Below are 13,318 nucleotides of genomic sequence, written 5' to 3'. Positions count from 1 at the left end.
GTGTTTGTCAGCAGACAAAAGCTTTGATTGTGAAATTACATTTCACAAATAATCTGGTTTTTGAATCTAAAGTTTAAACAAATAAATAAGGCAAGAACAGTATGCGACTCCCCCATGAAAGCACTGAGTTATCAGTGTGGAGCTTTCAAAATGCATCTTTTGTAAATTGTATCATAAATGAAATGTATCAAAGCGATTGAAAACCCTGTAAATTAAACCGGTTAGCTATGCAGACTCAAAGGCGGCCTTTCTTAGAGCACCGTTTATGCTGGAAAAGTTGCCATGGTGAGCAAGACTTCTGTGATCAGTTTGAATCAACCAGCAGCTAATGAACTTTTAACTCTGTCTGATGTATGATTCTTTTTCTCACTGTTCTCATTACGGATGTTTCATCACACACTAGCAGCCGGCTCCTCAGGCTAGCATGGTTATTAAGACCTAAACCCAGTGAGATGAAAAACCAAGAAAAAAGAAAAAAAAAAACTCACTTCTTTGGACTTATTGATTTGCCTTACCGGGGGCGAGGTGTTCGGCTGCCACTCTGTTAGGGGAAAGCCACCTACAAGAAATGGATGTTGAAACATGAAAAGAAAGAAAATTGAGATTTACGCTTTTGTGTTCCAGTGTTTTGTGTAGAATGGTAGGCTATGGATTCGATCACAGAGAAGTGTCTTGGTTATTTTTGCTCTAAAATTTCTGACGAGTAAAATCAAAATAATTGTTTTTGAGAGTTTGTTCAAATATATGATAGTAATAGGGATGGTTGACTTACTATAGCAAACACAATTTAAACATATTGCTGCATTTACAAATACAACTGTTTTTCAGTAACAAGTCGAAACAAGTAATGACTAGTGCTTTTTGGTGAGGTTAATCCTTCTTTATATTAACTCTCATAGGATCTATTGTTTAAACATATAGATCTTTTGACACTTATGCTGTGTTTGAAATAGAATACTTCCCTACTATGTGAAAAAGAGTAGTATGTCTGAATACATAGTAGACACTTTACTATCCCATGAGGCCACAGGAGGGGATTTATGAATAGAGGTGAAGCGATGCAACTGATGCTGGTAGGTCACGTGATAATGACAACATGGCAGATGTAGTACGACCGAATTTCATTCATACTACCCATATTCATACTATATAGACCATACCTTTTTAACAGTCGCAAAGTACATTCAAATTCAAATGTAGTCCCTGCTCAGATAGTATGCAATTTTGGATGCACTGATACCTGCGATTTCAGACTCAGCGGTAGTGTAAGTACAGGCATTTTTTCACAGTGACAATTTTCACATGATTTAACACCCAAGTGCACCCAAATTCAACTTATTTCTCTGTGCAGGAGATTTCTGGGTTACTCTTTAGTTACAGTGTAATAATACATTTAATTACTGAGTAATATCAATTAAAGCTGGGTTGCATATTTAAAAAATTATTCATATTTGTCCGTAATAAGTACATGTAACGTATAACAATGACACTGTAAAATTGTAATGTGAATGTTCAGTTTTGGTTCACTGTGTTCTGTTCCAGTTTTGCCTGCCTAAGTTAGTTTCCTTGATTGTTAATTAGTTTCCACACACCTGTTTCTGTTCAGTTTGATTACACTCTCCATGTATTTAAGCCCTGTGCTTCTTTAGTTCCCTTGTCTGGTATCGTCTTAGTTTAACATGGTTGTGTGAGTGTGTTCTCCTACAATCTCCTGAGTGTTCCTTGGCATCTGCAAATTGTTATGATGACTTGGAAGAGGACCTTTCCCTGATTCTCCCGCTGGTTCCGCCCAGCTCTAAGGCAACGTACAGTCACTGTCAGTCCAAATCGGATTATTTGTGTATCTGATTGGAATCTGATCTAAAATTATTAATGTCCACACTGAGTATCGTAACTGTTCAGGTCTGATGTGTTTGTCCATGCTGCTCTTGACTGACAGACTGACAGTCTGAACGTAGCCTAAGTCTCCTGTATCTCCAGAGTTCCCACCCAGCTTTCCTCTCCCGCCTCCTCTTCCAAAATCAGCCAGTTCCTTGTCCCCGCCTCCGCTGGTTCCCTTCAGCCCCTCAGCTCCTCCTCTGACATCACACTGTTGTGTGGATCTGACTCGGGTCTTCCGGTCTCCAGCTCCGCACAGTCAAGAGGATTGCTCACTATTGGCCGACGCTGGTCATGTGTGTGATGCGTGTGATGCTGGCCATGTGTGTGATGTGTGTGATGCTGGCCAATAGTGAGCCTACGTTCTGACGTAGCGCTGCGCTGTTACTAACGGTGGTTGAACTTCACTACTGAAAAGCTACTGAGCGTGCCGTAGATTAAGGGATGGAGGGCTGAAGCGCAGCAGATGGCCCGCAAGTCCGCAGTGCAGGTGTGGCAATGTCTGATGGAGCCGACTGACCAGGGGAGCCCAAAGACTCCCAATGGCCGATGGTCTAGCTTGTGCGAAGGAGTCTGGGAGCCGGATCGAAGAGGAGCGATGTCTGCCGAGGCTGCAGGCGAAGTTGTGGGCTCCTCTTTCCCAGGCGGAGACGTCTCCCAGCTGGCTCGAGATAGATCCATGCCACTGAGAGGAGTGGTGGATTTGGAGGGACTGGTGAGAGATGGCGATGAGTGGGTAAAGGGAATGGCTGAGGGCTGAGGACGATGGGAGATGACTAAAATTAGTCCAATGCAAAGGGTCCACTCGTCTATAGTGGTAGGGAGAGGGAGGCTGGGTGGGTCTGATGGGACTGAAGATGAAGAATCATTATCTTGAAGGGTTAAAAGTGGTGCTGCCAGTCTTACTCTCTCAGTGGCAGGAGGGTGGGCGGGACTCTCCTCCTTGCCCTCCGATTCCACAGAGGCTCCCTTGCTGGTGGGTGATGCAGCCGGCACGCAAACCTGGTCAGACTCGCGCATCTCAGGCTCCGTGGCGATGTTGGGCACAAATCCTTGGTGGCTTGGGCTCGCAACAGAGAAGGGCTAGAAGTCTGTGGTGGGCTCAAACTGCTTTGTTCTGACCGGAGGGTTCTGGCTAGGCACTGGGTCTGGAGTGGGGCTGGTGACGTCCTCCAGGGTGAATGCTGATCCACAGGAAACCAGCACCCACTCCACATAATCGGCGAAGCTCCCTCCAGGAGGTTCCCCGGACAACTGCTCTCGGGTGGTGATGTTAAGTCCCGCACGTAGAAATGTGCAGATGCAGTCGTCCAGGAAAGTTGTCTGAGGCACAAGATCCAGAAAATCTATTAAATGTTCCTCAAGGGAGCTATTTCCCTGCTCAAGGCAGAGCAGCTTGACTGAAACTAAAAAAACTAAAACCGAAGCAGAGACGATCAAATAGAACTAGGCAGCAAATAGAACTAAGAACACATATGACAAACGAAAACAAACAGAAGATAATGGTGACATTAAACCCTGCAGTTGAGTTCATTCTCCATCTGCGCATCTGTTGATACGTGACAAAGGTGTCACGAGAAATTACAAATGTTTCTGTTACTGCTTATATTTATTTCTTTGTAAGAATTTTTTTTGCAAAGAGGGAAATTAGAAACAATGCAGAAGTTAGCAAAAGTGACTGAATATACACTCACCTAAAGGATTATTAGGAACACCATACTAATACTGTGACCCCCTTTCACCTTCAGAACTGCCTTAATTCTACGTGGCATTGATTCAACAAGGTGCTGAAAGCATTCTTTAGAAATGTTGGCCCATATTGATAGGATAGCATCTTGCAGTTGATGGAGATTTGTGGGATGCACATCCAGGGCACGAAGCTCCCGTTCCACCACATCCCAAAGATGCTCTATTGGGTTGAGATCTGGTGACTGTGGGGGCCATTTTAGTACAGTGAACTCATTGTCATGTTCAAGAAACCAATCTGAAATTATTCGAGCTTTGTGACATGGTGCATTATCCTGCTGGAAGTAGCCATCAGAGGATGGGTACATGGTGGTCATAAAGGGATGGACATGGTCAGAAACAATGCTCAGGTAGGCCGTGGCATTTAAACGATGCCCAATTGGCACTAAGGGGCCTAAAGTGTGCCAAGAAAACATCCCCCACACCATTACACCACCACCACCAGCCTGCACAGTGGTAACAAGGCATGATGGATCCATGTTCTCATTCTGTTTACGCCAAATTCTGACTCTACCATCTGAATGTCTCAACAGAAATCGAGACTCATCAGACCAGGCAACATTTTTCCAGTCTTCAACTGTCCAATTTTGGTGAGCTCGTGCAAATTGTAGCCTCTTTTTCCTATTTGTAGAGGAGATGAGTGGTACCCGGTGGGGTCTTCTGCTGTTGTAGCCCATCCGCCTCAAGGTTGTGCGTGTTGTGGCTTCACAAATGCTTTGCTTCATACCTCGGTTGTAACGAGTGGTTATTTCAGTCAAAGTTGCTCTTCTATCAGCTTGAATCAGTCGGCCCATTCTCCTCTGACCTCTAGCATCAACAAGGCATTTTCGCCCACAGGACTGCCGCATACTGGATGTTTTTCCCTTTTCACACCATTCTTTGTAAACCCTAGAAATGGTTGTGCGTGAAAATCCCAGTAACTGAGCAGATTGTGAAATACTCAGACCAGCCCGTCTGGCACCAACAACCATGCCACGCTCAAAATAGCTTAAATCACCTTTCTTTCCCATTCTGACATTCAGTTTGGAGTTCAGGAGATTGTCTTGACCAGGACCACACCCCTAAATGCATCGAAGCAACTGCCATGTGATTGGTTGATTCAGGGGCGTAGGAATGACTTTGACATTGGGGGGGACATGAATCAACAACATCCATCCCACCACCATAATAGTAACATACAGTATGGTGAAGTGGTACAACATGTATGGAATCACAGCAAATAAATAAACAAACTCATCCAATTTGTTTATTATTAGACAAATATTTGTGGGGTGGCATTTTTCTGAAATGAGATGACAGAACATTTTACTTTTGCTAAGATTAACACAGAGCAATCGATTTCCAGCTATATCTATAGCTATGTGGCTAGCTTTAACGTAACGTTAGTTAGCACCTCTCGCAAAGCATAACACACGTGCCATTCAAAATTCCATCGTTGATTTAATCGTCCTATGCCTCGTATCCACAATTCAATTTTAAAAAGCTTGCTAATTTTAACCGCTTGACTGAGACTATTTTACCTCATTCAAAGTCGAGTCTTATTCCAGTTCAAAGCGGGTGCGCACCGGTAAAGTATTTGTATGTTCCTAGAGTAATGTTAACTTCTCTCTACCAATCAGATGCTCCGACTATAGGTGAAAAGTGAAGAATATGAAGCTGGTGATTATTCAAACATAGCATGAAATGGGAAGGTTTGACCTATCACTCTGGGTTTGACTTGCTGGCAAAACCGGATATCTTCTTTGTCGCCCTTTCAAAATAAAAGTTCCAAATGTACAGTTTTTGTCCCTGGCTAATTTTTGGGTGGGACACATGCAGCATTTTCCAATATTGAGGGGGACACGTCCCCCCCGTCCCCCCCGTCCCCCCCGTCCTATAAGAGTTGTTTTACAAGCACAGCAACTAAAATACTTAGTTCAATATAATGAATAAATAATCTTTTCATTAGACCCATATCCATAACACATTTTGATATAATAACTTTGATATAATTTGTAATCATTGCAGTTTTATAGCTGTTGTAAATAATATAATAATAATACATATAATTTAATCAAATATTCATTTTAAAGTATTAAAATATATCCCTGAAAAACCCATATTCGTCAACCTATAAAAAGCCCATTCATCTGGATCGCTCACCATCGTCCTGATTACCTTATACACAGTCTCACAACATAGTATTTAGTGAAGTAAAGTTCTTTATATATATATATATATATATATATATATATATATATATATATATATATATATATATATATATATTGCTACTTTTATCTAGAGATGACTATAAATGAACTTGAACAAATGCAAATTATCAAGGTATTCCAAAATATTGGAAAAAAAATCATGTTAAAGAAGTTTAGATTGTTAGTGTGTATTAAGAGAAAGTTTTAAGGTATGAAAAATGTTATAATACTAATTAAATTAAATGATAACTGTAGCATAAATTGTTAATGATCTGCTTGTGACTTAACAGTAACTCAATTTTTTATGAAGCGCGGTGAGAACATCTATAATCATTTGGATAATTACTGTTATTGAATAATATCAGTCCACAAATCTGACATGATGCAGCCTGGGATCATAAATCATTTACTGTGTTCATTCATTTGGTAAGAGGAGCACGACTGAGTCTGGGTTCTCCCAATGTTTTTTCTCAGTTTCTGTCACCTGATGGAGTGGGTTCCTTGCCACTGTCGCATTTTGCTTGCCTAGTCTACATTTTTCTTAATATTATCAATTTGACTGCACTGACACAATCAGATGAGAACAAAATTTGAACTCAATTGAGCAGGATATTGACACTATTGTCTTCTGTAGCTTTATAGAGCTCTGAATCTCATTGATGGATTTTGCTGCATCGAAATGGTTATTCAAATGAATTGAATCAACATTGAACTGACTTGAGCTGATAACAACACTATTGTCTTCTCTAGCGCTTCTTTACAACAGAATTTGTCTCGTATTTGGTGAAGCTTGCATCATTGACTCAATTTTCCTGTTCATTACCGTGAATCTGCTTTGAAACAATCTGTATTGTATAAAGCGAGCAATAAAGGTAACTTGACATTGTATCAATCACACATTCAATGCCAATTAAATACAATAAATATAGGCCTGCTAGCTGTTAAGAAAATGCCACGAATCGATGACTGATGATAAATTTAAAAAATAAAAACTAGCTAAATAAGGAAGTAAATAACTGAAGTCAAGTGAATAGAAAGGAAGACAAATACGCTATATAAGGCTAACGATTCATGATGCTGAATTTATTATTAGGGTACTGGATCTGGTTAGTTAAAGTGACATTACACAAAATGGCAAAATATATTCATTTGTGCTACTAGTATGATAACAAAAAAATGAGTGTTTTTAACTAATATCTTAAGACCCTATCAGGGTGGAACTACTGATTTGACGGAATGTTTTCTGAACGGAACAGTAATGGGACGCACCGCAGACACTTCCTAATAACACAGCTCGATCATTCATTACATTTAAAACGAACCAAAACATTCCACTTTTTCATGTAGTTTGACATATGGCTTCAACCATGATTCCGTACACTGTCAATATTAAACTGGCCGCAAGAACACTGACCGGAACCGTTAATTTACAGAACAAGACAGCAGTGGACTGGTGAGTAGCTTTAGCTTCTGCAGACTGTCAACACATACAATCATGATCTAACGTTAACCAGCAGAGTTTGACGGTTTCAACATTATCATCATCAACAACAACACATTGCTTTTGTAGACGTGTTTCGTAGATATATATATATTTTTTGAAAGTAGTCTCTTAATGTCACCAATGTTGCATTTACTTAATAAAAAATACAGTAAAAACAGTAATGTTGTGACATATTATTACAATTTAAATGAACTGGTTTCTGTTGTTATATATTTTACAATGTTTTCCTGTGGTCAAAGCTGAATTTTCCAAAGAGCTATATAAAATGTTCAGCATCATTACTCCAGTCTTCAGTGTCACGTGATCCTTCAGAAATCATTCTAATATGATTGGGTTCTAAAGAAACATTTCTCATTATTATCAATGCTAAACACAGTTGTGCTTCCTAATATTTTTGGGAATAAATTATTTAGCAATAATTTATTTTATTTAGCCTTATTCAGCAAAGGCACATTAATTACATTGTTTAAAAAAAGACAGTAAAAACATTTATGAAATTAATAAATATTACAAAAAAGTTCCATTTATAATAAATGCTGTTCTTTTGAACTTTATATTTATCAAACAATCCTAAAAAGCATTCACAAAGTATACATATTTTTTTTTACATCTTACCCCAAACTAAAAAAAAAAACCCCAAAACAATTTGAGTAGCTAAAATTGTTATCACCATTGATAATAATAAGGAATGATCTTAGAATGATTTCTGAAGGATCATGTGACACTGAAGACTGGAGTAATGATGCAGAAAATTCAGCTTTGATCACAGGAATAAATTTCACTTTACTATATAGGCTATTACAGAAACCAGTTCATTTGAATTGTAACAATATTTCACATTATTACTGTTTTTACTGTATTTTTGATCAAATGAATGCAGCCTTAGTGAGATTAAGAGACTACTTTCATAAACATTAAGAACCTTAATGTGTCCAAACTTTTGACCGGTACTGAATATATATATATATATATATATATATATATGAAAGAGAGAGAGAGAGAGAGAGAGAGAGAGAGAGCCTATTTATTGTCTTTACATTCATCATAAGTCAGCGGCAAAAAACAGTGTAGTTAATATTACAAGATTACACGCATTACACATACACATAGCCTAACACTCGTGTCTGGTTGTCATTAAAATCCATACACATTGTTTCTAAATGATGAAAAAATGGACAAAGATTTACGGCTTTCCCAATTGTTCTGTTTCAGTTTTTTTTTTAACTGATAGCTCCAGATCTTTGCATTAAATTTGTATTATAATATTTAGAAAAATAAGTAAAGTTGTGATGAGTGCTTGTGATGAAGTAGAATGTTGTTACAGTGAAATCAGTGTAGATTGCAGCAGCACACACACACAAATCTCGTATTTATTGTTTGCAGTGCTTCAGTTTAGACTGCAAATATGCTTGTGTGGTTCTGATGGGATGATACACACACACACACACACACACACACACATAAACATGTTTTCGGAGTTTGTTTGGCAAATTGGCATTGCTGATAAGGTTTGAGTTGTCACCAGTGTTTCAGCCTCCGGTTACGACAGCGGGGAAGTTCCTGTAATAGCCTAAATGTTTGTTCCCCATTGTCTCAGTTTCTAAATTTACTGGCTATTATTGTCAATCATAATGCAGATTTTCTGGTTTCATTATTTATTTATTTTTGGGTGGATTTTGAGTAAGTAACATAACTTCACATTTAGAACATTATTAACGGTATCCTACAATACTGTGTCTTTCATTGTCCATTATTTTGTCTTTATGATGAATGGTGTGCTGGATGTCCTGTCAGTTTAGGTCAGTGTGACTGGAAAACATTGACGTGCTCTGACTGAAACCTTGAAAACCCCGGGCTTACTTCATCAGATCTGGCTTTAGGTTATTATTGTGTTTGTCTTGTGTACTTCAACAGGCTTTGAGTTCTGATGTCTGTGCTGCGGGGATAGACTAGGTGAATTTGAGAGTCTGACTTATTGAATATTGTTGATAAGGAGGACCACACAATATTGGAAACAACGGACATTGCGATATTCTGTTTTACTGCGATATATACTGTATATTGCAAAAATTAATCATTCTAGGATTATTGGGGGGATTTTGTAGAGGAGTGCATTGCAAATAATAAACAAAATAAAAGCATAGATAAATACAATAGAACAAAGATACAAACGAAATGAACAGTAAAATAACACTGAATAGTCTTCACTGTATGAATTGAATATCTTTGTTAAAGCTATGAAAGTGATCTTCTCTTTGTATTTTGTTTTTTTTAACATTAATGACACAGACGGCAGCAGGAATTTTAGGCTGCTGTCACTTTAAGAGCTAATGCACAGATCCAAGATAATAATACATATTCATTTTCTTTCTCAATTGTTTATGTTCACGTAAGCCATAAGCGACTATGTTTACGAGGATACTCGCCGAGACGGGCACTTCGACACAATTTTGCTTGTATGTGTGTCCATTAAAACACACACACACACACACACACACATGGAAGAGGACATAATTAGGTGTTCATGTGCTTTCTGCGCGGCTCTGTTGCACTTAAACTGTTTAAACTGACAGGACCTAAAACATGTGCAAATGATAAACTTTCACTCTATGATGGTTAAACTTCGCAATTAATCTGTGAATCGCATGCGTTTCGAACCGTGGTGCCTGGTCCGAACGGATCACGGATCAATTACGATCTCTGTAGTAGACATTGCGCACATCGCAATACCGATGTTAGACCGATATATCGTGCAGCCCTATCATTGATTGATGCATTTAAAAAATATATATATTTGTTGATGGCTTGGTTAGATCAACAGTTTAATTGTCATCTGATCATAAACTGTCATAACCTTAAAAATAATCTTAAATTGGTTGAATCTCATGAAACATTCCAATAACGTGTCTGGGTCATATTTCAAAGAAAATGAAATTTAAAGAAAATGAGGATTTATAGGACCATTACATTTTTTGTGTTGTAAGGGATTTCTAATTTCTACGGAAGAGGATTAGGGCCAAGCGATAATAAAAAAATAAAACCATCTCGAGATTTAAGTCATTATAATGCGAGATTAAACTTGTTAAATTTCGAGAAAAAAAGTCGAAATACAATCTTGAGAATAAACTCATTAAATATCGAGAATAAAGTCGTTGTGTTTAGAGAAAAAACTCATTAAATTTCGAGAAAAAAAGTCGAAGTAATCGTGAGAATACACTCATTAGATTTCGAGATTAAAGTCGTTGTGTTTCGAGAAAAAAAGTCGAAATACAATTTTGAGAATAAACTCATTAAATTTCGAGAATAAAGTCGTTGTGTTTAGAGAAAAAACTCATTAAATTTCGAGAAAAAAAGTCGAAGTAATCGTGAGAATACACTCATTAGATTTCGAGATTAAAGTCGTTGTGTTTCGAGAAAAAAAGTCGAAATACAATTTTGAGAAAAAACTCATTAAATTTCGAGAAAAAAAGTCGAAGTAATCGTGAGAATACACTCATTAGATTTCGAGATTAAAGTCGTTGTGTTTAGAGAAAAAAAGTCGAAATACAATCTTGAGAATAAAATCATTAAATTTCGAGAATAAAGTCGTTGTGTTTAGAGAAAAAAAGTCGAAATGAAATGTAGAGAATAACGCATTCGATCAGTGTTCATTGCATAGCCTACTGATATCAACCTCATCGAGGTTTCGTGGTTTCCCAGGATACCATAAGACGCATTATTAATCGTTGTTGGTTGTGTACGCCTCCATCCACAGAATGTAACGACTGTAACCATCTATACAGCCATATAATGGCAATGCCGTACGGTTTTAATTTATCATAGCAGCTAGCTGTCCATATGCCAGAGTGCATTTGGGCCAGCGCAAGTGTACTGGCGTCTTCTCAAGCGTCTCCTTCGTCGAAATTCCACACCTTGAGGATCAACAAGTTTAATAATGCGTCTTATGGTATCCTGGGAAACCTCGATGAATTTCATGTTGGACAAAAGCGAGTACATCACGCAAATTGGACTGATTTTTTTCTTCTAAAAAGACCTAGCCGACCTAAGAATGTTCTATTCATTGTTACTGAAAGAAAGTCTAAAATATAGCTTGACTAAGTGATCCAACTCTGCCATGTCCTCTATCAGTAGGCTATGCAATGAACACTGATCCAATGCGTTATTCTCTACATTTCATTTTGACTTTTTTTCTCGAAACACAACGACTTTATTCTCGAAATTTAATGAGTTTATTCTCACGATTACTTCAATTACTTTTTTTTCTCGGAATTTAACGAGTTTTTTTCTCGAAACACAACGACTTTATTCTCGATATTTAACGAGTTTAATCTCGCATTATAATGACTTTAATCTCGAGATGGTTTTATTTTTTTATTATTGCTTGGCCCTAATCCTCTTCCGTAAATTTCCCATTCATATCTGTAATGTGAAGAAAAAAAAGCATGAAATAGGCTTTTATTATATCAGTTGTTTTGTAAATGTATTTGTGCATTAACTGTCCGCATTGTTAGATTCACCCTGGTACTGTTTTCTTCTTCCTTCTCTCTTTGCTCAGGGGATGGCAGGGTCTGATCGCTCAAGGCTGTCACTCCAGTATCCTCATCATTGACCCAAATACAGCTCAGACCATTCAGGTCCTGGAGAGACACAAAGCCAATGTGGTCAAGGTGGGTTTTAAATATCCTTTCTTCCGTTTGTCACACAGTCACAAATTGTTCACTTGACCCAAACAAAAGGCTGAATAGCAGATGTGTGCTTTTCTTGGTTAATTTGTTGAAACTGTGACAAAATTATTCACCATCACAGAAGTTGTTAACCATGGTAACAAGAATCACTGCAAAAGGCTGTCTACGCCTTTGACTGTCTAAAGACGTAATCAAGTTGGTTTCCCTATTCTCTCAAAGAAACGGGGTTCCCATGGTTACAGAACTGGGAATAGGAGGGAATTAGGTGTGTGTGTAATGACCAAAATCTTACGTCACGTTATGAGAAATTATATTTCACTTATAACGATATATATATCACCATAGAGTCATTTTTGTTATTTTATTATATTTTTGTTATTACAAATAAGCAAATTACAAACAACAGGACAAATACAATAGAACAAAGATAGAAATGAATGAAACTAAGTTTTTCAAGTACAGTATGTTCATTTAACATGTCATGTAGTAAGAAACACTACAGAAATTGAACAATCAAATCCAAAAATAAAAACACTGCACAGTCATTACTGTATGTATCATTTGATTCTTATTAAAGATCCAAAATTGTTGTCAATCATCTTGTCACAGTTAAAATCATCCACATTCAGTTTGATTTAATTTAATTTCCTACAGTATCGGAGAGAAATGTAGTAGCATGTTGTGGGTCTTTCATGCGGAGTGTGTTTGTGTTTGCACAATGATGCATGTAAAAGTTAATGACCAAACGCATCTTCATAAAAGTTCACAATGCGGCTGCTGATGAAAAACAATGTGGATGACATTGAATAATTTTTTTTTGGTCAAATTAGATACTGATTAAAAATCACTCAAACCTTCATCTAAACGTCTCTACTGCTGTCAGAAAAGGTATAAAAAAAAAGAAGACCAAAAATTCTCAATCTCTTTGACAAGAAAGAAACAGACATGTTGAGTGTGATTGACAGGAGCCAGAGAACCCATATTGCAAGTGACATCTGTACCCGGAAAGAACTTTCTTAGTTTGACATTTGTGAAATAAGTTGTATGGAAAACCTTAAATTGATTCAGACTTATTCTGGCACAGGATGATGAAGATTTAACCCTGACACCACCATTCAAAGCGACGTCCAAGTCCCGTCTCCCATCGATCTTTAGATAGAGAGGTAGATAGCAAAACAGAAGGAAGAATTAAGATCTATGAAACACAGAGCCATGTTAGGCAGTTCTCATATAGAGACAATTCAGACAAATCTGGAAAGGAAGATTAACTACATCATGCACTTGGTATAAAAAATCAAGGTCAGAAAAAGATG

The 13,318-nt window shown here is 37.7% G+C and overlaps 1 protein-coding gene across 1 annotated transcript in view; it reads left to right on the top strand.

The window, feature by feature from the left end:
• The first annotated feature begins 7,054 nt into the window (after positions 1 to 7,054).
• The window catches only part of wdr11 (WD repeat domain 11), a 99,831-nt gene continuing 93,567 nt past the window's right edge, over positions 7,055 to 13,318 (top strand). The window contains exons 1-2 of the mRNA XM_084391441.1: positions 7,055 to 7,269; positions 11,876 to 11,987. Of these exons, the coding sequence (XP_084247567.1) occupies positions 7,172 to 7,269; positions 11,876 to 11,987 (210 nt within the window). The 5' untranslated portion in view covers positions 7,055 to 7,171. The remainder of the gene's footprint in view (positions 7,270 to 11,875; positions 11,988 to 13,318) is intronic.

This window comes from Rutilus rutilus, assembly GCF_951802725.1.
Source record: "Rutilus rutilus genome assembly, chromosome: 20".
In the NCBI taxonomy this organism is placed as follows: domain Eukaryota; kingdom Metazoa; phylum Chordata; class Actinopteri; order Cypriniformes; family Leuciscidae; genus Rutilus; species Rutilus rutilus.
The sequence above is the reverse complement of the archived record's forward strand: the minus strand, read 5'-3'. Positions and strand labels throughout refer to the sequence as shown.